The sequence below is a fragment of the Artibeus jamaicensis genome, unplaced genomic scaffold, assembly GCF_021234435.1.
Source record: "Artibeus jamaicensis isolate MK-2021 breed Jamaican fruit bat unplaced genomic scaffold, CSHL_Jam_final contig_867, whole genome shotgun sequence".
NCBI lineage: Eukaryota > Metazoa > Chordata > Mammalia > Chiroptera > Phyllostomidae > Artibeus > Artibeus jamaicensis.
Window position 1 is genome coordinate 7055363 of NW_026521995.1, and position 26316 is coordinate 7081678.

Here is a 26316-nt window from a genome sequence, read left to right on the forward strand (position 1 = left end):
CCACCCACTCACTCCGACTCCAGCTCGTGCGTACTGTCTGTCACTCTCACCACTCAGCTCCTTCCCTCTCCCAGTGTCCCCTCCGCCGCCCCCTCATCCATCCGCATCGGGCTCTGTCGCCTGCAAAATCCCCTCGGGCCCTCAGCACTTTCGCGTCTGGCTGTGAGGATCCCTCGGCCCCCTTCCCTATTTCACGTCCACAGCTTTCAGAGTGTTGTCACGTCTCAAAGCCCTAACTCCAACACACACACACACACACACACACACGCGCGCGCGCGCGGGCGCACGCAGACACGCACGTTCCCTGTCCCTGAGTGACATCCACCCTCTGCCGCGCGCTCGCGTGGTGTCCTCGCGCCACGAGTACGCACGCGCGCAGGACCCAGCCGAAGGCAGCTCCCGGCACTTCGCACTCGGCGGCGATCTGCTCCAGTCTCGCAGCGCCAATGGCATCTCCCGGTTCCGGCTTTTGGTCTTTCGGGTCTGAAGATGGCTCCGGGAATCCCGAGAACCCCGGCACAGGTAGGAGAATCGGGACCTGCAGCCGGCGAGCTTTGAGGGTGGACGGGGGTTTGCGGAGCTAGGGAAGAAGAAGGAGGTTTTCCACCTGCAACAGAAAACTTCGGCGGCTTCGCCCTGCTCTCGGGGCAGGTCCCTGATGGCCCGAGAGACCCAGACCTCCACAGGTCCTCATCCCCTAGGGAGCTGCCCCAAGATTCCGGGGCCCGTTCCGCCGAAGTCTGGGCTACGCTTCCCACCAGAGGTGGCTCCTCGACCCTCTGCTCCGTGGGCCTGGGGCACTGCCACCATCTTGGTGTCTAGATCCTGGAGAGAGACAGAGTCACAATGGGGAAGGAGTACATTGGAAAGGAGAGAGAATTATTAGTTTGGATAGAGGGCTTGCGGAGAAAAGGAACGACTAGATGTACAGGAAAACTCGCCCGAGCGAGGTAGGAAGGGGAGGGAGTCTTCCCGAACCTACCGGCACCTAGAAGACGAGGGGCCGGCAAGGGGCCGCGGCGTGGGCTTCTCCTGGTAGAAGAATCAGAGAACTGAGGGCCGCGCGGGATCTCCGGGCTCCCGCGCACCTCCCGCACCTGCTGCCCGCGGTGCCTAACCCTGGGCGGCCCCTCCCGGGACCCTGGGTTTATTGCTGTTGTTCACAAAGAACGAAATTCCGCACGCCCGTCTGTCTGCTCTTTTCTGCTGCCTCGCCGACCTCCTCCTTGTCTTTCTTGACAGCCAGAGCCTGGTGTCAAGTGGCCCAGAAGTTCACCGGCGGCATCGGGAACAAGCTGTGCGGTGAGTGCTCGGCCCAGGGGAGGGATGCGAACGGAGTTGGACGCTCCGGCCCGCGGCGCAGAGCCACCTTCTCGGCTCGGCCTCCCCAGCGGCGGAGTCGGGTTCGCTGAGTCCGAAATGGGCGGGGACCAGGGAGCCCGGCCCGGCGGGCGACTGACCGAGGTCGCGCCCCTTGTCCTTACCCAGCCCTGCTCTACGGAGACGCCGAGAAGCCGGCGGAGAGCGGCGGGAGCGAGCCCCCGCGGCCCACCCCCCGGAAGGCCGCCTGTGCCTGTAACCAGAAGCCCTGCAGCTGTCCCCAAACGGACCTCAACTATGCGTTTCTGCACGCGACAGGTGAAGGCGCCTCGCGGGGCCCGGGGGACCACTGCCCCTCGCTCTGCGCCCCTCCACACCTACCGCTACCGAGCGGAGGGCGGAGGGCGGAGGACGGAGGGCGGAGGCCGACCTTTGGAGAATCTTCAGCTGGGAAGTGACACACGCAGGTCCTGTCCCCTAGGTCTGAAACCCGACCCCAGCCTCTGCCCAGCGTTGGGCTCCCACATTGCAAGGGGGCTCTGGGGCCGCAGGGCTCTTCCCCGAGCGCTGCCCTCGGGGCTGCCCCTGGGAAAAATGCCCGCGCAGGCAGAGATCTGGGTTGCCTTCTTTGGCGCCGCTGAGGCCTAGGAGATTCGGCTTCCAGTTCAGAATTGCAAAGACTTTCTAGGTCTTTAGATCGCAAGAGTAATTTGTAGCTGGTGATTTCACTGGAGAACGATTCTATTCGCGTGAGACCTGCACGCGTTTTTGCTCCCTGTGTTCACACACCTAGTCATCCCAACGCACGCGCGCCACACACACACACACACACACACACACACACACACACAAAGCGCGCGCGCTCACAGGCTTTGGAAACAGCGGACTTTCCTAATAGGCCAGAGATCCTAACTAACATTGCATGTTCCACTCTGCCTGGTTTGCCCAAAGGTATTTCTCAAACATTTCTGACACGAAGAATTTCCATAAACACTTAGAAGGATTTACTGAGAAATAACATTTAGGATGAACCCAGTAAAGACGCGCACTTTTAAAAATAAAGCAAACAAGTTTTGAATTAAAATGCAAAAATTTAGGTGTGGTACAGGGAGAAATCGTAATTTCTCTCATCCTTCCATCTTTAAAAAAATGCCTCCCTTTTAAAGAAAACGCCGTGTGTTTCCAGAAGCTTAAAAAAAATACAATCGCTCATGTCATAAAAAAAAAATTGCCGGATCAAGATCTTGCCTGGGTATTTCCGCAGTAAAATTAAAATGTGGCATTTTGATTCCATTCTTTAGATCTGCTGCCAGCGTGTGATGGAGAAAGACCCACCTTGGCGTTTCTGCAGGATGTTATGGATATTTTGCTTCAGTATGTGGTGAAAAGTTTTGATAGATCAACCAAAGTGATTGATTTTCATTACCCTAATGAGCTTCTTCAAGAGTATAATTGGGAATTGGCAGACCAACCACAAAATTTGGAGGAAATTCTGACGCATTGCCAAACAACTCTAAAATATGCAATTAAAACAGGTATTGTCCCATCAGAAATAATAAAGCTTTTTTCTTTCACGATCTTTATTTTTTTCTAAAAAGTATTTTGTTTTATGGAGTTGCTGATATTGTCAAATTTACAAAAAAAAATATTTTCATCATTTAAAAGTATTATTAGAATGATTCGAATCAAAAGCAACCTTTACTATTAGTGTTAATAATGCATCTGAAGTTGATAATGTCAGAAACATTATCTAATTATAAATCGTCATATTTTACATTGCACATATTTGGCCACGGGGATTAACCACTGATGTAGAAACAACCATTTGTCAGCAGAGGCCAGTAGAAACGATGCAAAATGCAGAGAAAGGGGGACCAGGGAAATGAACGCTCAAAGAAACATGACCCAGACAAGAGCCCAAATACTAATGCAGTGCTGCTAATTTGCTTGGCACAGAAGTGGTCAGAAATTGGACAAACCATCCTATGTAATTATTGAACCAGAGGGATAACATTTTGGCATTGTCTCAAATGGCCAACACTTCAGTTTTGAACTCCAGGTTGTCTCTACTTTTAAAGAAATCTACACAAAAGAAAACGCAATTCAAACTACGTTAACAATTCAGCCATATTATACAAGGATGTGTGCTTCATTGCCATTCTGTACATAAGATAAAGGAGAAAGAAGGGGCAAGGGACATCAGACATCATTAGGGGCAAATTTATTGCTTTTTCATAGTTCTTTCATACTCTACTTATTCTATAGTACCAGGTGTACCATTTATTTGGATGCATTCTAAGTGTTTGTCTACACAAAACCAGCTCTTTGTCTCCCCTATCATGATTACCTCTTTCTTTTCTACATTGTCTCTAAGCATCCTGATACACAGTGACACCACACTTCATTAAAATAATAAAAATAAGTATGACTGACTTTTCCAGGGATGGGGAGAAGGGAGACTGTGAGAAGGGTGTAGCTGTTTGATTTGTAGCTAAATTCGATCTGTGTCATTCTAATCAACAACAAATGCTTTAAGAATGTTTGCTGTGTGATTTCAGCTTTGTGTGTGTGTGTGGTAGGGGTGTTCTTTGTACGTTCTTTACACCACGGGAGAGGAGGGGTATGCATAGAAGAAGCCTTAGGAAATTGATTTACTGAATTATTAGTGTCCTCTTCTGTGAGACTATAGGCTTAGAACTAGGCATATAGGGAAACGAATTTAGCTTGGTGATTTCTATCAAACTCAATCTGTGCAGTATGATTTTTGAAGGTTTATTAGATATAATTCTCAAGTATATTCATGAGAATCAACATGATATATATACTAGGCATTAAAGATGGTTTTGTTTTCCTCCCAGCTTTTCATGTATCTGTAAGTACAAACCTGAACAATCCTTCTAATTCATTTTTGTTTGAGCCATTCCCCTCACCTAGTATTAAATGTGAATAGTAAAATGCTACCTATTTTTTTGCTATCAAACCAAAAAGAATCTATACAAACGTTATATATCTTCATCCTTAAAAGCTGGTGGTGTCTGAAATACAATTTAAAGAGTTAAGACAATGGCTACTGCAAGTCAGTGAAAATAATTCTGTCACTGTTCCATTTAGTGTCAGGAAAACATACGTCAACTCAGTATGTTGATTTTTACCATAATACTTGTAAAACTTTTGGTCAAGTGTAGCTCTAATGCATATCATTTAAGGTTCAGGAAAAAAAGATTGATTAAGTTAGATTTCTAAGCAAGACATATTGATAGTAATTCAATATCAGTATTATTCATAACATACATAGGCTTCTTGTGTTCCACCCTACCCTCAAATAGCATTTCAAAGAATTAACAGCAGTCACCTTCATTTTTTCACGAGCCAGTGTATAGGTTTTTATGGTTATATCTTGACAACTAGTACTATTTGAGGTCTGTAAAGTAGTTACCACTCTGCTATCATTAAGCATTTTAATGCTTGTCAAGAGATTCTTTTATAAAATGTATCTTATCATCTGATTTCTAATTTACACTTGGGCTCCAAGCTTAGAGAGGAGTGAAGGGCAATGGGGAGATACTTTTAAATGATGCCTTCATGTTTTGTTAAAAATTACCTCTGTAAGATATCTTTAGAACTGAAAACTGCCTAGAATGAGAATGAGAGAACCCTGAAATAATTAGCGTTGGTGGGAGTCCTTAGATTTGGGGGTGGGGGTGGGGGTTGGGTGAGGGAAGGGTTAAATGTCGTGTTGAGTCTTTTAACCAAACCATCAGACAAAGGAATTGAAACGTCAGTGAAGTGAGGCCCTCCCCGGGTGCCTGTTGCCAGTGCGAACAGAGCAGTTTGGAGGACTTTTGGCCCCTCCCCAGCCGATTATTGACAAGCAGTCTCTGCATCCTTCCGGGCTCATTTGCTAATCTGCAGAGATCGTTCCAGAACTGGGAGGGGCTGTAATCTCACCTTTCGAATTCGCTGTCTCCCAGGCTGCTCAGGCTACAGTGGCCAAGGGATTCCTGGCGCAGAGCCTCACAGCCCAGGCAGCACGAGGTCCGGTGGGGGCGGCCGCAGCTGGATGCCAGGGCTGTCTGCACAGCTGGCAAGCTCCGAGGCAGGTCTCTCACACCCTTTCTCTCAGAGAGCCCTGCCGGGATTCCCCTGCAGCTCCTAGGGGTCATGTGAACCCAGCAAAATAATATTTCTGCAGAAATCAAGAGATCATGTTGTTCCAACCTGTCTAATAATCTCTCTGTATTTTCACATCATTGTCAGCAAATGAAAAACTTGAGGGAGACCAGGTGTAATGGGAGACCAAGGTCAAAAAAACATATAGAAGGGAGAAGAGCCATTGAAACATCCAACTTGTTTATACAGTTTCCCAAAGGCAGTCATCAGGGGGGACTGGCCTTTTGACATCCTGGGCCATGACTGGGGCCTAGGAATCTTTCAATTATATGCAAAGGTTTGCATGCCAAAGTTTCCATAGAGTTAAATAGTGTGTGACATTGGACCCCAGATTCACAGAGAAAATGCATGTGAATTGGGAGAGTAGATTAATGGATAGATTAGCTAATCCTTCTTAATTTCCTCCCTCTAAGGAAATGGCTTAAGGAAGAGAAATGCAGGGGCACCAGGAGGGAGAAGAGGGCTATGATTTCAGCTGTGAGTGCTAATGAAATGGGGAGTCAATGAGGCAGAGAGGCGCACAGGGCTGTTCCAGACAGGCGGTGGCAGGGGCAGCAGGGGCAGCAGAGAAGGCTTTTTCACTTTCTGTGGACGCACAAACTGACAGGGTCAGCATCAGAGGGCCTGGAAGAGGGAAAAAAAGATAGAAAGGGCACTTTTACACCACGGAAGGTAAAACAATGGCGGAACGGCACAAAGATCAGGTTGAGAGCTGCACAAAACCCGATCTCTTTCAAATGTGCTCCTTTCTTTTGCAGCTCCTATCTTTTCTCATCATCTAATTGACTAGCCACAAGCTGGATGCTGATAAGAGAGCATTTCGGTCCTAGAGATAAGCTGGGTGTTGACTTTTATCCCAGCTTTCCCCAGGCCTTCCTTTATCTTGTTTTGCCCGTGCTGGCCTGGGAGACTCACATCCCCAGGCTTCAGACAGGTGTCCAGTAAGTGGCAGGTGCCTTTTTATCAGATGCTGTTTCCCTAATTGTTCGTCTTCCCAAATTTTTGCTGCTAATTTATAGATAAGCTTTTCTGGGGCAAGTCAAGGAAGAGGAATTCTAATAAGATACTTACCATCACATCTAAAATAATAGCCTCGGGAGTATTTGGATGCCAACCCCTTCAGAGTGTCTTAGAAAAATCCAGAAATTAATTAGATAAGTCTTCCTAATGGACTGATTAGTCCATGGACTATATCTTCATATATCTTGCTGACAGGACAGTGATATTAACTGTATTCAGCTTCATTTTACATCGCACCTTGGAGAGAATTCTGTTGTTTATAATTACATATTTGGACAGAAAAGAATTGGCAAGAATTGGGTTTGTCCATACCAGCATTAGACAATCGTCACCTTTTGAATCCCAGACAAACCATGCCACAGAATGTCCTATTTTCTCATTTTTGCCTTGTCTTTTGCAATCATGAGCCATTTGTCACTGGTAGTGTTACAAGTGCTGGCATGCCTGGTGGATGTCGTGGTATGACTGACTCCAGAGCAGCTTCGACAGGAACGGATTTTTAGCAGCATGAGTGTAAACAAGAAAAGCCTGTCTCTGAAGACCTTTGGGTTGCACCAGCACTTTGGCTTGCGAATATATCGAAAGACTGCTAGGAAATAAGCTAGCGTCCACTTTGCAGATCACACTTGTTATTTTTAATAGGGAACGTTTAAAGGACAGTTTTAGAGTGTGTTTTAAGAAATACCAAAGATCCCAGATAGTCTTTTTGTTAGAGGAAATGTTCCTTCAGGGCAAGCGTGCGCACACGCGTGCGCGTCAGGGTTCTGAATATGGAGGTACTCTCACTGAAGGATCTTTCAAGGTTCTTTAGCTAGAGAAATTATGTGTTTGAGAGGCATTTATTTTCATTGGATGGAGTCCTGATTCTGGTATTCCATTCTATTCAGGGCATCCCAGATATTTTAATCAACTCTCCACTGGACTGGATATGGTTGGATTAGCAGCAGACTGGCTGACATCAACAGCAAACACTAACATGTAAGTAGTTAAATCTGCTTTTGTGTCATATAGGATAGTCATTAGTGAGATTGCATAGTCTTTATTCTGTGTCTCACGTGAAAATCTCTTTTATTAAGGAGCACCTAAAATGGATGGACTAGTATGGACATCAGATGTACTTCACTGTTCACTCAAGCTTATAGGATATAGTCCTCATAAAACTCTCATGCAAGCTATACAACAGTTTTTAAACACAAAAGGCACTTTTTTGCATTTGGGGCAATAATTATACATATATATATTGGAAAAGAGAAATGACACTTTTATTGTCTTTTAAATAGTTCTTTATTTATTTAATGTAATAAATGACCCTTGTGACTAAGTCAATAATTGAAGTTATTCACTTTACAAATATATAAAAATGAGCAAACCTTTTAGAAGACAATTTTCTCTCTGCTTAATATATAATCGTAACTTCTGTAAAGGTAGGGTTTAAGAAAGGAAATGGTTCTGTAGATATTATAATGATAAATTATTTCTTTGGGTTACATGCATAAAATGTGGCCATTAATTACTGTATTTCAGGTTCACCTATGAAATTGCTCCAGTATTTGTGCTTTTGGAATATGTCACACTAAAGAAAATGAGAGAAATCATTGGCTGGCCAGGGGGCTCTGGCGATGGGATATTTTCTCCTGGTATATGATATTTCAACTTTTCTTTGTGTTTCTTCTGGTATACAGTGTGCTATTATGAACCTAGGAAATCTTAAATATCTAGTCTTTATTTCTGTTTAGGTTAAATAGGCTGTATATTGATCAAAAGAATGAGTGTCATCAGGTATATGACCATTGCCCATGCCTCCAAACCAGCTATCCCATGCCTGAACACTAGTTATTTGTGTTCAAAAAGCACACGAACAAAGATGATATTTGCCCAGTACTTCTACTGGGATCCCACACACAAGACATATGCATCATGTGAAACAAAAAAAAAATTCATAATAAGAGAATTCACTCTCCACATTCTTCCCTGAAGTAGAGAAAGGAAAAGGATAGCAGCCTCTTTTAATAAAGCATTTTCCGTTTGAGACTGCATGACAGGCAGATCTACTTAATAGATCCTAAGTACCTTGTCCCTTTCAAGCAACAAGCAGAGAAGCTGATTTACACTAATTTCCAGGAGGGCAGAGAGTGCCTCGGGAGACAGTTTGTTAGAGCTCAAAGAGAAGGTGATGATTTCTTCAAGAATTTTCTAGTTCCTTTTCTTCTTTATCACTCCATTCAATCTCTTTCATCCTGCCTTTCACCACCCACCACTGCATTCTAAGCTCTATTATTTACACCTCTTCCAGCCAAGAGAATCAAACTGAAATAAAGCCCAGCCCTTGGTTCCCAGGTGTGTTTGTGACCTTAGTTCAATGCAGAAAAGAAACAGGAGTTCAGCAGGCAGCAGGAAAAGAGAGTCACTGACCCATGAAAAAGAAACCTGGTGTGCAGATCAGCACCTAATCAGTGGCAGGGAGGAGGTCCTCGTAATGGGGTGGGTGCTCCCTCAGGGCTCAGTACACACCGAGCCAGGCCTGCCAAAGGCCACTTTGTGATCTCTCTTCAGCAAATCTACAGAGACAAGGGTATGATGAGGGAGAGATAAAATAAAGAACTGGTGGGAAGAAGACATGATCAACAAGCCACAGTGTATTCAAGGCCAGACCTTAAACAAAGCAGCTTTACTGACACGCTCAGATCTGCTCTTTTATTTTATGTTTTTAAAGACATAACACATTTTTAAGGTGCTGAAGGAAACCCTGTTGGTTAAATTGTAGGGAAAATTAGCCTTTTCTTTTTCAGTTGTTGAACACCACCTGTGATAAATTTTATGCTCATCTTTATTTTGTAAGGAACTTAGTACTTAGTTTTTTGTCTGGAAAAAACATTCCCTAATGAGGGAACTTTGCCATTATTGCCTGGAACTGATGCTCTTAAGGTTTAGGGTGTTTTTCACGAGCAATTAGGTAGGGTTCAGAAATCAACATCACTTCTACCTTTATTCTTCCTCCTATTATTAGGTTTGTTGTGTGATTGAGTTGTTCCTGAGGGAGCCAGGAACATCCTCGGCTCCATTTTAATGGTTCCCAAGGGGGAGGAGAGAATTTGCTCCTCAGGACCCTGAAAATTTGACTAAAGGGGCTTAGGACAGGCCTAATTTACCTGGCTGGTCTTGGAACCCACCTGCCCCAGAAAATGTATACCCAGAGAAATCATCCTCTCTGGCGGTTCTGCTAAGCCAGGTGGGGACCAAGCACCTTCCAGACACCCTCATCAGTGACAGGAAATGATGGAGAGATGGGGTGAGACAAGACTTAAGCTTAATCATGAGGCTCATTCCTTGGACCCTAAAGGCCCAAAATGGAAGAAGTCATCGATGCCATGCTACAATATAATGTAGATATCACAAAGTGGGGAAGGGACAGAAGGAAAGGCTATTGGCCACCTGTTTCTTCTCTGCTTTCTGTAGACATTACGCAGGAAGGGTTGATAGCATCCTTAATCACTATTGGATGCCTTTCTAGGTAGCAGTCAGCCTTGTTCCTGGAGTAAAGGGTCTTATTATTTAAAGGGTAGGGATAAGGGGAAATCATATGTATTATGTGCCTGAGACCTGTAAGTCCCATTGCCTGGTACTAAGCCTGAAGGGCTAGTTCTGTAGCTGAATACATAGCTCAGCTGTTTGCCTTACACTTCCATCTATAACATCCAGAATTTCCGTGCTTCATCGAAAGCCCCTTGGGACATCTAGAAAAAAGTCCATTTATGTGACATCACCTGTGCTGACAGGCAGAGAGAGCTGAGCACTCCTCACTGCTCAGCAAGTCATGAAAGCCTCAGGCAGAAAGAGAAAAGGCTTGGCTTAGTCAAAGACATTTTCCTATCTACAGGCTTTTCAGAAGGATTCAGGGCTTGCTTTTGCACCCTTTCTTTGAAAGATTCAAGGGCAATAAGTGCATGCAGAGCTTGTGCCTCTATCTTCCTGCCTATGCTCTGCTCTGTCCAGGGCCCAGAAGCCTCTTCATCTGCACAAGGTCTGCTGGACCCTCAGACAGAGAATGACTAAGGTGCAACCTAAAGATGGGGAAAGCAGGCCAGAACCTCCTTGGATAAGTGTCCTGTGAAATGCATTTTCTTTGTGTACATCTTCTCTGTTGTCTTCTGGTCTCTTCTCCTCAGCCTGTCTGAGAAGAATGAGGGCAGCAGTTCTCAACAGGAGAATTTTGCCCCCAGATTCCCCCCCCCCAGAGGACATTTGGCAATGTCTGGAGACATTTCTGGTTGGCACTCTGGCAAAGCATAGTGCTGTGGGCAATTGTTGGTCAGGGATACTGCTAGACACCCTACAATGCACAGGATAGCCCCCCAAAATATTAAGTGCCAGGACTGAGAAACTATAGCCAGAAGGCAAGTTCCTTTAAAAGCTCAGACCTGTCTGCTCAGAGCAGGTCTGACCTAGATTCTGCTTGTCCCATGTCTCTGGGGTCCAGAAGAAGTAGGAATCGTCCTCATTCTGGCTGATGGCAGAGCCAGGATCTGGTTGATGATCATTCTGTGTCAGGCTGCCTGCTGGTGTCAGAGCCAGGGCTCATGAGGCAAAGATCATGCCCATGTGGGCCCTTCAACTAGGTACAGTGCCCTTATGTTCCTCAGCCACATGAAGAGGAGGGAACTCAAAGCACTCACATAATGACAGGGCCTGTGCATGTCCCTCTTTGGGTGAGAGAGGGAGCTAGTACCTTCACTCTACCTCATGACCTCACAACTTCCATATCAGCATATTCATTTACATGCACCACGGTCTGTCTTTTTCCTGAATAGCAAAAATGCTAACCTTTCCAAAATCTTTGCTTATCAAATAAAACTCTGCTTATTAGATATACATTTTATTATATGAAATCCTTGACAATGATAGGATGACACAGGAAAAGTAATTCAGTATGAACTTAAAATTCCCTTAGTTGCATGTCTTCCTATAATTATAAAATATGATTTTGTTAACTCTCATGAGTATATGTTCATAAAATGACATAATATGTTTAAGAGGGAAGAACTGTTTAGGGGAAATTAACAAATGACTATGGTGAGATAGGCTTGGATATTTGTTCTCATCCTGTAAGAATTGTTGATTAATGGTCCACTTCATTAACAGCAACTGATTTATCTCAGTTCAAGTGTAAGGCATTATATGAGCTGAAATGATAAGAAAGTCTGCTACCTGAGGCTATAAGTTAAATTTTCCTAGGCATGATACAGAATGACCACACTCACAAGTTGGGAAGGAAGGCAACACTTTCTCAGTTCTTAAAAGTTACTTCAACGAGGTCCCAACAAGAGCAGAATGGACTGCAGTTTCCCTTAGTGACAGAGATCGGTGTGGTGGGGGAACGTCCACCCTACGGTAGAGCCCAGTGCTCCTTCTCTGGACCCTCTTAGCTAGTGCCTGAGTCTGAGGATTCAATTCAAGGATAGCCAATAATGTCTTCTCCTGTGTCCAAGGCCTCCGCTCTAGGTCAGCGGAAATAGGAATGTGGCTTGCATATTGAATGATGTTGATAATCATGAGAAAAGGTAACTGTGTTGCTGTGTACTTTAGGTGGCGCGATATCTAACATGTATGCCATGCTGATTGCACGTTTTAAGATGTTCCCAGAAGTCAAGGAGAAAGGAATGGCTGCTGTTCCCAGGCTCATTGCCTTCACATCTGAGCATGTACGTGTTTCTATTCTTTCCAAGTTTAAGGTTATATTCTGTAAAGCCCAGTTAAAGGAATGATTATTTGGAAATGCAATATCCCTGGATGTTCTGTTTCTAGAAGATAATTCTTGGAAAAGAATCAGGGAAGAGAACAGCTGAGTGATACAAAGGGGTGAACTCTTTTGTCTTTGAAATTCAGGAAGATTCTCAAAGAGAAAGCAGAATGTTTTCATCTGCAGTTCCTGTGGTTCATTTTTTAGTAATAATGTTGTATGATGGGAGAACAGTAGGAGGAGAGAAAGCAGAGTCATTATGAACTCATTAGGATTATCCATACTGTGCCTATATGACTCAAAACTCCAAAATACCCTGTTGATTCCATCTTTGTGTTTAAAACTTCTGATAATATATTCTGCCTTCACGGTGTCTTGAACCATTTAATATTAACCCTTGGCAGACTTAACCAGAGGTTTTATCACTGTAGAGAAAGAACACAGTGATCTGTCATAGTTGATCTCTGGACCAGATCTGTCTCAGCCAATCACAGGCTCCTTCCTACTACAAACTGCTGGCCAGGCAGGATGCTGAGACCTTGGGCCTCCTTTCTTGAATGCCAGGGAATAGCATTTTATATTCCTTCCATCTTCAAAGAGCTATTGCCATTCTCCCTACTACCATGGAGGCATTGAAACCATGGCCCATCCTGTTCACATAAATTGAGCCAACAGCTCTGCTAGGCAGCCAGCTTTCTCTCACATACCAAGGTAGAGCAGACACAAGTTCAAAGTCACAGTGCCACTGTGTGAATAACATCTTGGTACAGAACCATCCCCTCACACAGGCCTCACAATGAACAAAACTGTTCTGAAGGTGCTAGGTAAGCATTAGCTGCTGCCTAATTTCTAAAATTGATCCTTTAAAACCTTGCCTCAAAGTAGCTTAGGAGCTGGAAAACAATTGCCTCAAAGATCAAGAAGCCCTTGGATTGTGGGGGGAAAGGAAATAAAGAGGGAGGAGAGGGGTCTATAGGGAAACTAAAAGCTCCTGAAAGAGAGGTTAGTCAGGAGAAGCAAGAAATCATAGTGGGCCTCAGGTCTACTATGGGACTTTTCTTTTTATGTTTTAAGAGGGTGTGTGTGTGTGTGTGTGTGTGTGTGTGTGTGTGTGTGTGTGTAACAAGGAAACAAGGGGCAAGTATAGGTTGGAAGCCAGTGAATACAATTCATAACCACAGCAGTACCCATGGAATCAAAAGAAACTAATGACTTATGTTAACAAATTATCTTTAGCACCTTATTTTTAGTCATGTTTACCACAAATTTATGGTTTAAAACAACATGACTGCATTATCCTACAGTTCTGGAGGTCAGAAATTAACATGAGTGAGGCAGGCCAGGTTCCTTCCAGAGATGGTAGGGGAGAACCATTTTTCTTGCCTTTTCCATCTTCTAAAGCTCACCTGCCTTCCTTGGTTCACGGCCTTCTTCCATCTTCAAAGCACAGAGTATCTTCAAATCTGTCTCTCTCTCTGACCTCTGTTTATGTCACCAAGTCTCCTCTGGCTCTGACTCTCTTATCCCCTCTTTCCCTCTTAAGGACCCTTGGGATTACTTGGGTCTGTCTACCCAGATAACCCAGGATAATTTCCCATCTCAAGACCCTTAATTTAATCACATCAGGTCCCTTTTGCCATGTAAGATAACATATTCCCAAGTTTCAGGGATCGGATAGGACATCTTTGTGGAGGAAGGCATTGTTCAAATTACTACCTTCCCCGTCAGCTAATTTTCATTTCTCAACTTCTCCAATGCTAGAAAAACAGGACACAATTTCTCTCAAATTACTGTTTCCCTGCAATGGATTTGGACCCCGACATAGCCCAGTGTTGCTGTATTCTGTCTCAGAAATTCCAGATGATCTCATATTGGGTATCTTTTTCTTTCGGCTTCGATGCTGATTGCATGACCTGAAATGAGGTCGGTCAACCAGCAAGTCTCCCTGTGCTCTGTGGTTTCTGCTTGAGTTTCTGCAGCTCAAGCTTCGCACAAATTGACTTAACCTTTACCCGGAAAGTTCAGGTCATGTGGCCTGGGAATAATTTTGCTATAAGCAATCATTTTGCTTTTTTTCCCTTCATATTGCAAACTTGGAGACTAATTCTTTATTTCTAAGGGAAAGAAAAGGTAATTCAGTTATACAACCACCCTTTGGTTCTCCCTCTTCTTTCCTGGATCTCTATCCACATACATAATTATGAAGGAGCACTTAAATTATAAACTTGCCCTAAAATACCAACTGGTTTTAACCACAGGCTTATTTTGGACAAACAAACTGCTTTTCTAATGTATAATGTATCTTATACATCATTATATCTAATAACTATTCAACCATTTCCAAATACTCCCAATGTACATCAGCTCATTTGATTCTCACAACAATCTTGTGGAACAGGCAGAACAGAGATTGTTAGTATTTTTAAAATGAAGAGGGTACAGTTAGCTATGTAGGCAGAGCCAGGAACATGGATTTTCTGGCTCCCAGACCACTGAGTTCCCTGCCTTGACTTTCACTGTAGAAACCAGATTAAAATATTCAGGCTCAAAGATTTGTACAGAACAGTTAGACTGATTGAACATTTTCTATCTCCCCACATCAAATTTCCACCAAGAGCTTTTTCTTAATGTGAAGGTGATTCTAAATTGTTACCTCCACCCACTGGAAAATAAAACAAAAAACAAAAACCTCCTTTTTATCTCACAGGGCTGGGCTGGATCAGGTTTTTAGAGTTTATTGAAAGCACTCCTATGTCTCCTTGAACACTCAATCCACATGATTCTGGACAGGTGTGCCCTTAAATGTTAAGTGCTGCCCTTGAAGCTCCAGGTTAAAAGGTAACTCAGTCCCCATGTCTAGCTCCTTGTGAGCTTCATACCTCAGGGCTATTCCATTCCATCTGTCATTTAGCGTAGCTCCTTCAAGCTTCAGACCAAACCATACATTCCCCTAGTCCTTTCAAATTTTTTAATCCCTGCGTCTCTACAAGCCCTAGACATAGATCTCCATAGGCTGAAGAAAGAAAATTACCGAGTCATGTCTCAAATGCCTTTTCTCCAGGCCAACTTCCATCTTTACATAGAGGTTTCTTTTCTGAATCGCTTAACCTGCAGGGAGAAGGGGTGGTGGGTGGGCTTCTGTATGGGCCCAGTGAAGAGAGGGAGAGTCTGCTGCAAGTGTTGTGTCTCTTCATGTCCTTTGAGAGTATCTAAAGCCCACAACTTTGGGGGAATCGGATGAGAGCCTCAAAGAACTCTTACCTCAGTGCTTGGGACATAGGAAATTTACATTAAATATGAAGTACTTAAAAAACAAAACAAAACCTTTGTGTTATAGATGAAGAAACCAAGTTCCAGCCCTGACTGATGTGGCTCAGTGGGTTGGGCATCATTTCTGAAAACCTAAGGGTCTCGAGTTTGATTTCTAGTTAGGGCAGATGCCCAGGTTGTGGGTCAGGTCCCTGGTTGGGTGCACACGAGAGGCAACTGATCAATGTTTCTCTCACACATTGATGTTTCTTTCCCCCTCTTTCTCCCTCCCTTCTCCTCTCTCTAAAAATTAATAATAAATAAACAAATAGATAAATAGATAAATAAATAAATAAATAAAATTTTTTTAAAAAGAAGGAAACCAAGCCCCAAAGGTGGAAGATGCTTTGCCCAAGGTCATGGCCATTTAGTGACAGAGTCAGATCTGGAACTTCAGTCTCCGAATGGTCCAAGTACTGCTCTTACAACTGCTAGACAGAATGACCCAAACACCACTCTGACTACTATACACTCACTTGTAGTGCCTTTTCTCAAATCTTATTTCTCCGTGTTGGGTATTCTAGTGCTAATGTAATTTCCTGATCTATTGGACCTGCTCAAGTTTCTGTCCTGAATACTGAGTTAACAGCTTGACATGTGTGAAGCAACAGAGATGGAAACAGCACTGAGAAACATTGTCTTCCGCACCCAACCAGAAACTTCACACATTTAGGAAGGGGAGGGTCATCTTTTATTTTCTCAATGACCCATCATTCTCTCTCTTGCACTTCACCAAAGCTACCCATTTCTTTTCTGTCCACCGAAACAGATTACAACTTTCTCTAGCTAATGAGTGGGGCAACACATTAAAATTTTGTTTGTTCAAATCAAATGTTTTCTTGAAGTTTTGAATAGGACTAAATTAAACAAATAGCACTACTGTGAAGAACATTAGAAATAAATAATTCACTGAGTTGAAATGAGAAAAAGAATAGAAGCTCTTAGTGAAGAGTTCCAAAATTATTTTCCTCCAAAATATAGAATAACAAAATCTCAGAAATGGAAAAATCTCTTAAAGATCATCTGGTCCAATATACCTTCTTTGTTAGAATCTCCTTGCCTTCAAAAATTTTTAGTGATAGAAAACTTGGCAAAAAATACCTGAGTTTCTTTAATGAATGTAGGTTTAGAGAGAAGCTCAGATCCCAGCTCCTGTCTCTCGTTCTCTCCTCTGAAAAAACCCAACCATGAGTTTAATTTCAAATACCTCTCATTTCCTCATGTGACACAAGATCTTCCAGAAATAGTTTTAATGAAACAGCATAATTGCATCTAAGAAAAATGTACTCCATAATCAGGACAAACACTGGGATCTTTCAGGCCAATCACCATAACTAACTCACTCAACTTTCACAAACCAGCCCAGCTCATGCCCACATCCCCTGGGACCAGGCACCAACATTCTGCTGTGGCCCCTCACAAACTGGGCCCACTTCTCTGGGGAGGTGATTTTCATAATTGCTTTGGAAACATGTTTTTCACATAACAACACTATTTCAAAGGGTTTTGATTCCCAAAATAGGTGTCTTTGATGAAAAAAAATCTAATGGCAACCCAGTCAGCTTAGAAAAAGACAGCTCCCATATAATGATTCCCATTAGACAGATTCCCTTAGGTAGAGTTCAGCCTAACAGAACTTTCAGTAACTGAATCGTGATCCAAATTCAGCCCACCTTTAGCACTCCCTCCTCTGCCTCCTTTTCACTTCAGGGCCCCATCTCCACTGTGTTACTTTCTCCTCTCCTCAGTCCCATCATATCCTACTTCCAGGAAAGAACCTGAGAGCCATGACAATGACTGTAAAACCTAAGTGTTGCTTCTCCTGGGGGCATTTCCAATGCAATAGGAGACAAAGAAATGAGGAAATAAGGCACAAGTCCAGGCACTGGCCAGTGAGATGTTCTCTTCTTCCTCACTCCCTCCCTCTGCTCAGTGATGCCATGGGCCAGCGTCTGCTGCAGGCCTGGAGAGACAGCAGTGAGCACAACAGACCCAGCGCCTGCTCTTGAGGAGCACTCCTTGTACTGGGGGAGAAAGGAGGGACAAGGAGGGGGTGGCCCCTTCCCAGTGCGCCTGAAATCACATTCCATATTGGGTGCCTGACTCCCTTGCTCTGAGTGCCAAGTCAGGAATAACTAGATAGATTTATTATCCTTTACATTAGTGGATAAAGCCCATAAGCTTTGCAAGTGACTAGAAATGATGGCAGGACCTGCTCTGCCACCTCCCAGGACATGACCTCAAAGTAGCTAATCATTTCTTCCTTGTCTATAAACTGGAAATTACGATGCCCAGCTCACATAGCTGTTGGAGGATGAAGTGAGACAACACATGTTAAGGGGTAGAGCACAGTGCTAGGCCTTCAGTAAGTACTCCACAAATGGCTGCTAACATTGTAATTATAACCAACCCCCACACGGGAAAGAGTTGAGCCCACCCAGGAGGCAAATTGGAGGCATCAGGAAGGGAGGTGACATGCTTGGTGACATGCCTGGGGGCAAATCATTGCTTTAAGATGAATATGGCCTCTCTCTTAAATTACCAGAACAAGACTCAAGGATTCACGGCCTCAAGAGAGTTTAGAAACTCTGTTAGTACTTGTACTGTTACTCTATAGCAGCAGTCCCCAACATTTTGGGCACCAGGGACCAGTTTCATGGAAGACAATTTTTCCACAGATGTGGGGTACAGGAGGCACAGTTCCAGTGTTAATACAAGTGGTGGCTACAAACTGGAGGTGGGGAGGAGACAGGAGGCGGAGCTGCTGAACCCCTGCTGTGTGGCGCTATTCCTAACAGACCACAGACAGCACCAACAAACTACAAACTTAGTTTGTAGGCTGTGGCCTGGGGATTGGGGACCCCGGCTTTATAGGGCATATCTTTAGTTTAGGACACAAAGTGAATTGACATCAATTTTGGCTGAAGATTTCAAAATTCTGCTTAAGGAAACTAGGGAGACTTAAGAATGGTTTCTCAGGCCTGGCTGGTGTAGCTCAGTGGATTGAGCACAGGCTTTTGAACCAAAGGATCATGGTTTGATTCCCAGTCAGGGCACATGCCTAGTTGCAGGCCAGTTCCCAGTGGGGGACACATGAGAGGCAAGTATACATTGATGTTTCTCTCCCTCTCTCCTTCCCTTTCCCTCTAAAGATAAATAAATAAGATCTTTTAAAAAAAGAATGGTTTCTCAGTGGGTATAAGTGTAGGAGAATAAGAAGGGACACACCTGTGGATGCCAGGTGATCCATACAGACTTCATATTCCATAGCTAGCTACACTTACCTTTCCAACTCTGCTGGGAAAGGAACTCATCACTGAAGCTGATTAAATGGTAGCTAACTTGCCTAAATAAACCCAGGTGTCCAACTCAGGTCATTTGTCTCAAATGACCTCTTTATTTTTTTAAGTATATTTTATTGATTATGCTATAAGAGTTATCCCAGATTTTTCCCAAATTTGCCCCTCTCTGCTTAGTACCCCCAGTCCCTTCAGCAATTTCTTCCATTAGTTCATGTCCATGGTTTAAGCATGTAAGTTCTTTGGCTTCTCCATTCTCTATGCTATTCTTAATTTTCCCGTCTATTTTACTCCTACCAATTATGCTTCTTAATCCTTGCGTAATTCCCCCATTCTCCACCTTCCTCCTCCCAACTGATAACCCTCCAAATGATCTCCATGTCTATGATACTGTTCCTGTTCTGGTTGTTTGCTTAGTTTTTTTGTTTTTGTTTTTCAGATTCAGTTGTTGACAGTTTTGAACCTGTTGCCTTTTTCATGGTTTTGATCTTCTTCTTCTCCTTCTCCTCCTCCTCCTTCTTCTTCTTCAATAAGTCCCTTTAACATTCCCTATAACAATGGCTGGTGGTGACCAACTCCTTTAGATTTACCATACCTGGGAAGCACTTTATCTGCTCTTCCATTTTAAGTGACAGCTTTGCTCCAGTGACCTTGGATGTAGGTCTTTGCTTTCAGATGCTGGTATGTTTGGTATGTCCCAGAAGTTCCTCAGCCTATCCTAACTTTTTAAAATTCTTGTTTCTTCTTTTTGTTCTGATTGAATGTTTATCTCTCCTTATGTTCCAAATCACTGGTGTGAATCCCAGCTTCCTTCCCTTCTTTGTTGGTTTCCTGTGGATTATTCTTTATTTCACTTAGTATGGCCTTCATTTCTCCCTTTATTTATTTATTTTATTTATTTATTTTTTTTTGCTGTACTCAACAAGTTCTCTGAGCACCCTGATAACTAGTGTTTTGAACTCTGAATTTGATGGGTTGGCTATCTCCATTTTGTTTAGTTCTTTTTCTAGGGTTTTTTCTATACTTTCATTTAGGCTATATTTCTTTGCCTCAATTTAGCAGACTCCCTGTGTTTGTTTCTGTGTATTAGGTAGAGCTGCTTTACTGCCTGTCTTAGTAGCCTGGCCTATGTACAAAAGGCACCTGTAAACTGTGTGGGGTGGAGCCGTAGGTAATTGCCAGGGTGGGGCAACCTGCTTCACTGCTTTGTGGCTGTGTGGGGTGGTCTCTGAGAAGGGACAATGCCACTGCCTAGTTTCTGGCAGCGCACCTGGCACTGTCCTGTTTCTAGTCACTTCGCCCCTTTCCCATGTGCACCTGGCAACCTTCCAGCTGCTGCCTTTGTGTTGGATTCCAGAGTTGGTGGGTTTGTGTGCATTCTAAGACCATGCTGGCTTTCAAATGACCCCTTTCCATGCACATTTTCATTTCACTTTTCTCAGGATGCTAAAGTCATGGAAATAATTGCTTTCCATTGAGTGATCACTGTGACATGGTCAGTGCTGTGTTCGTATTTGACAGCAGATATCCTTGGATCTCTTTTTCTGTCAACTTAAGCATTGGACACACCAAGATATTTTAACACATCCTTTGGGGAAAAGCTGACAGTGGGATGACTTTAAACTATAGAATTAAATGTGAATAATAAGAAAGCATCCTCACAGAAATGCTTTGTGTATACATCCACATCACCTCTGACTCACAGAGTGTCTAAAAACATGGCTGGGTGACCCCCTCCTCTCCAAATCATCAATTAGAAATCAATGAGGTGGTCTCACAGAGTATGAGCTTCTTTATAAATCAAATGTTTTAGGAAACAGGAAGCTCTTTTACCCCATCTGATGAACAGAAATGATAACAAGAGCTACTAGTCTCTCTGACAATTGGGGTTATCATTTCCCTCAAATCTCAAGATGTATGTAAGGCAAACCAATGGGTATGTGGAAAGGGCGCAAGAAGCTGGTGGACAAGTAAAACTGTTGGTCCTGCACTTGTTAAGAGGAGGAGGGGTGTCCAAGACAAGCCGGGGAGTCAAAGTAGTAGATTCCAATTCATTCATAGGTTGTGTTTCAACCCCTCTACTTGTTGGGGGTCCTCGATGTATGATGATGTGTAGTCCATTCGCCTCTGCTTAGTGTCCTCCCACACACCCTTTATTCGCTCCACCCCTGAGGAGAGGGGGTAGGTATTGGCATAAAAGGATCAAGTCCAAAGACAACTGACAGAACTTTTTAAAAGGTAAAGCTTTTGATACAATGTCAGAAGAGTTAAGAGCTGATATTTCAAACCTAGTGTGTCTTTTCTCTTTATTTGATGTCTCTGGTTGCTCCTTTCTTTGCCCCCCCAAGCAGCTGGTCTCTTTAGAAGGGCCTATAGTTGCTTCCTGCTTAGAAAGGACCCTATCTCAGGCTTTCTGGGGTCCATAAAGAAGACCTATGGACTTGCTCTAGAAGGGGCCTTGGACTAGAGGCATTGGGGTCCATTTGGCCCACCATCATCTGGCCCCAATCACCAAAGCCACCTTTCAACAGTGAGACTTATGGTCAGAGATTTATAGCAATAAATATTGGATATTTCCCTGGATTTGTTCTCTGAGTGTATGGTCAAATTCAACAAATATTTATTAATTATATGCCACAACAAAGTTTTGCCCTTGTGTAGCTTATGTTCTAATAGGGGAAAGACAGCTGGTAAACTAATAAATATTTAATGTCACATGATGACAAAAGAAAGGGGTGGTAATGGACTATTCCACAAGATGTTCATGAAGGTTTCTGTGGAGATGATACATAGCAGAGACCTACATTGAATGAGGGAGGGAGCCATGAACATACCTGAGGAAGGATTTTCCAAGAAATGAAACAGCAAATACTAAGGCCCAGATGCAAGGACAAGTTTAGCAAGCTCACAGAAGACCAGTCAAGCCAGTAATACTACCAGTAAAAAAGAGCAAGAGGAGGAGAGACAGGACACAAGGTAGGGGATGGAGGGGTGAAGGTAACTAGGTTCTAAGGGCTGTCTTAATAATTATCGTGTTCCCTGAAGTCCTGTGGTCCACTAGGCAGTTAAATCTGAGCCTCGGTTAAATATCTGGGTGTAACTAACAAGGGGTTGAAAGCATTAATGCAGCTTTCCAAACTGCTTATCTAAATTGGAATAGAGGAAGAGAAACCAGCTTGTCAAGACCCTGAGTAGTTTGTCCCATAACTTTCCACCATTCTCCTTACTCTTACCATTCCTAAAGACAGATGAGATTTAGCATCCCCAGTAAAGAAGGAAGGAGTTCCCTTGCACCCCGCAGCCCCAGGGCTGGAGGAAACAGTGGGGCACGTGCCCATGGGCTCTCGTTCTTGCACATTTTCACTTTGGACAATCAAATCCCACACCAACCCATAAAGCCTGCTTACTTTTTTACTTATAATTATTTTATAATAATAAAATCCCATACTTGTTTGCACATGTTTTAAATGTCAATGGAATCATGTAGCCTCTATCTAGATTACTTATATCTTTTTTAAAGATAAATTAATCTTGATTTGTATAAATTAAAAAACCATGTGAGTTTTATCATCTATTACCCTTAAATCAAAATAGGATTCAGTTCTGAATAAGCACTAGATTCTACTTGGGACGCCTATTGTTATTCTTTCAAAATCCAGGTGGAGAAGGCAAGAGGGGCATTCATTAGATCATTCCCAAGCTATTTTATTAATGAACTGATTACGACAACAGTCTTGATGGTTTAGGGGACACATCTGAATCCTCACAGCTTCCGATTTTCGTTCATGGCTCCACTTTGTGAAGCTGCCCCAAGCAGTCAGTCTATTCCTCTACTGTTGCCCTTTAGCTCTCAAGGCCACCCAGGCCGCATGCCACCTCATTTCCTCTGCTCTCTCTAGACACTTGGTCTCCAGGTTCCTCAGCATCTGGGATACTGCTGTGCTCTGGTTCTTCAGCAAGTGGTTCCACGAAACATGGTGCCAAGGATTAAAAATGATTCCGCACATGTTGTCTCTCCAGTAGAGAGAGATGGGCCAGTTAAGCTGTCTTCATTGTTTCTTCCTTATTTGGCAGTCTTTCTTTTTCTCTCAAGTTCCTTCCTCTTTATGGGTCCCTTGCTATTTGTGGACAACATTTAGCTATTTCCCTGCTCCCTTTCCTGAAAATATAAACAGTGTCTGGTACCTAATTTTCTTTTTCATGCCTCATATCACGTTTGTTCCCCATCTTTAAGCTTTCTGTTTGGGCATGTGTTTGCCTTCAAGTGTGTAGCATTTGGTACAGTGATCAATTATCCTGGTTAATTGCTCCTCATTTGAGTATCCCTATTCTTTCTCATGAAAGACCAGACAAGCCGACTTCCTCTCACTGACCAGGTGCACCAGATCTCTTACTTTTCCCCAATTTGCCATTTGGCAGTTTAGTGCTTACTTGCCAGCTCATTCACTGAGGGGCTAATTTGAGGAGCTTGTGCTTGCGCAGGGGCAGCTGTCTCTTCTGTTCTCTGCCCTCCTGGCAGTGAGACAGCGTTGTTTCCCCTTCTCTGGGGGTCGCCCATGGATCTGCTAAATAGGCAAGAGGAAGCACTTCTGTAAGTGGGGGAGACATGCATCTTTACAAACCCAATTAAGCCTTCTCTCCTCATTCCCAGGTATCTTGGTAACTAATGTCCACTTTGTCTTTCTGGGGTTGTAAAATGAGGCTAATGGCCCTTTCTCATTACTTCCCAGCGACACTGGGCTTTTTAAACACCTCTATTCTGTGCCTTGTTTACTGGTTTACATTATTTGCTCTTCTTTTTAAATGTGATTTCCTCTTGCTTATGTAACACACCCCCTAAAAAATATGTGTGTTAGTAGTTCTTATGCTGCATATTTAAGAATTCAGATGAGTCAAAAGTGGGCAAAGAGAAAGTACACTCTGGTACCCTAAATTAAAATTCCAGTCAGCAGCCCTTTGGAGATGTAAATTGAGGCAGCAGCTTCCCTTTCCGACAGCTTAATGATCTGTAGTTAATAGTAAGAGGCTGCTGGGCAGATGCAGTACATACAGCTGGGCTTAGGTTTGCCTCTCTCAGCTTTCCAAATTGCGCAGTGATTCCTACCCAGAATCAATAACCAAGAGCACAAAGATGTGGTGATGCTTTTTCAGTGTAGCATTTTCCACACCATGTTCTGCCCAAGCCAGGAGCCGATGCCTCCTTCCTCAGCCCACCCCAGGCTGGGCAGTCACCTGCACAGCAAATAGCCCCTCCAGCAAGTCTAGGACAAAAAGTGCTGAATTTAAAGCCATTCTCTCCTCTTACTTGAGTGCACGCAATCTCACGGAACTTGAGAGAAATTGAGTGCAATCTCTTGGTAGCAAAATATGTTTGGGAACCACATATACACTGATGGAAACAACTTATGTGTTCTCAAGCCTCGTATGTAAAATTGGCTTCGATTACTATGTGTTGGGGCAACCGATCATTTTACAATTTCCAAGGTCTTCCTATTTTTCACTTAAAAGTCCAAGTGAATTCTACAACAAGTAAACAAATAAATAAAAAACCTATTCAAAAATAGGCAAAAGACTTGTATAGACATTTCTTCAAACAAGATATACAAATGGCCAATAAGCATGTGAGAAGATTCCCAGTGTTACTAATCATTGAGGAACGACAAAGCAAATCAATAATGAGGTATCACTGCACACCCATCAGAATGAGTATTCTCAAAAACAGAACAGAAAATAAGTACAGATATAGAACAACTGGAACCGCTGGGCAGTGCTGGTGGGAGAGGAAAACGGTGCAGCTGCTACAGGAAACAATATGACAGTTCCTCAAAAATAGAACTGCCATAGGATTCCCTGTGTATTCCCTCAGTATTCCCTGCTGAGGAGACCCCAAAGAGTGAAGAGTGGGGCTGAAAGGGATATCCGTATACACATGCTCGTAGAGCCCTTATCCACATGGCCAAAAGGCATAAGCAACCCAAGTGGCCATTGATGGGTGAATGGAAAAGCACAATGTGATGTAGACATACAATGAACATGACTCAGCATTGAAAGGGAAGGGAATTCTAACATATGCTACAACACAGAAGAGCCTTGAGGACATTATGCTCAGTGATATAAGTCAGACACAAAAAGACAAAGAGTGTGTGATTCTACTTCTTCAGGTACCTAGAATAGTCAAGTTCATAGAGACAAGAAGTAGAATGGTGGTCACCAGGGGTTGGGGAGGGGGCGGAATGAGGAGTTATTGTCTCCTGGATACAAAGTTTCACTTTTGCAAGATGAAAAAACTTCTGGAGATGAATGGTAGAAATGGTTGCACAACAGTACAAATGAACTTAATAAGGTCACTGAACTGTGCATTTAAAATGGTTAAGATGGTAAATTTATGTTATGTATATTTCAGCATAATTTTTTAAAGCCAGAGTAAAAGATGCCTTTTTTTTTCTCAGCAATCCAGGCTTTGGAGGGACAGATTAGAAATGGAAGAAAATAATAGCTGGGGGAGTAGATCTTGACTTTATAGGCAACTAATTATAAATATCTCTTTTTACAGAGTCATTTTTCCCTCAAGAAGGGAGCTGCAGCCCTGGGCATTGGAACAGACAGCGTGATTCTAATTAAATGTGATGAGAGGTGAGCATGAATATGAACCCTTGTGGGTTAGCAGTTTGCATATTTCACACATATACCCTTCAGTCCCAGAACGGGCAATGACTGTGGGACAGTAAACCTGCCTCCATCCTGGCCACTGCCACTCACTTTCTTTTTCACGGGGACTCTTTTGCTTGGAGTTCCAGGGCGGTGTCCCACTATGCCAGGAAGCCTTCCACTGCCCTTGACTGAATCAGAGGCTTTGTGAAATCAGCCTAAATATTCTGCACCAAGACGGTGCATGAGGACACTTAAGCAGCAACCAGCAACTTGAGCACTGACTTATTGTGATGTCATCATTCTAGGCATCATGGACAGTGTAAACTTAATGGCCTAATTACAAAAGGGGGGACATTTTAGTGAGCAGGGAGTAAATAATGCCCCAGCCAGTCATCAGCTTTGTGCTGGAACCAGAGGGGAATCCTTGTTTTAACTGACACCCATACCTCATAGGCACTCTGTGAATAGCTGTGGGAGAGATTTAAAAGCATTTTCAGGATATTGACATAAATTATCATTGGCTTATTTGTCTGAAACCTGTAAAAAATCAAATACATTGAGTAAAAATTTTCACTAAAGGAAACCACTCAGTCGACCACTTATTTATTCATATGAATTTATTACACAGACACTTATGATTGACCACCATATTGCTAAGCTCTAGAAAAAGATAAGGCATAATGCCCATGCCATGAGAGTGTATGTTCTAGGTAGAGAGAGAGGGTAGCATCAGAAGAGACATTTTATGGTTGAATTGTGTGGCCCCGAGTACATATTCTATACATTGCTAAGGCTTGAAAGGCTTCATGC

At 43.4% G+C, this 26316-nt stretch overlaps 1 protein-coding gene across 2 annotated transcripts in view; it reads left to right on the forward strand.

The window, feature by feature from the left end:
• The first annotated feature begins 392 nt into the window (after positions 1-392).
• GAD2 (glutamate decarboxylase 2) overlaps positions 393-26316 on the forward strand; it is a 76398-nt gene continuing 50474 nt past the window's right edge. The window contains exons 1-8 of one of the 2 annotated variants that reach the window (XM_037146323.2): positions 393-522; positions 1243-1302; positions 1489-1638; positions 2622-2855; positions 7398-7488; positions 8035-8147; positions 12094-12209; positions 25409-25488. In XM_037146323.2, the coding sequence (XP_037002218.2) occupies positions 447-522; positions 1243-1302; positions 1489-1638; positions 2622-2855; positions 7398-7488; positions 8035-8147; positions 12094-12209; positions 25409-25488 (920 nt within the window). In that variant the 5' untranslated portion in view covers positions 393-446. The remainder of the gene's footprint in view (positions 523-1242; positions 1303-1488; positions 1639-2621; positions 2856-7397; positions 7489-8034; positions 8148-12093; positions 12210-25408; positions 25489-26316) is intronic. The other variant, XM_037146324.2, reaches the window with a different exon arrangement.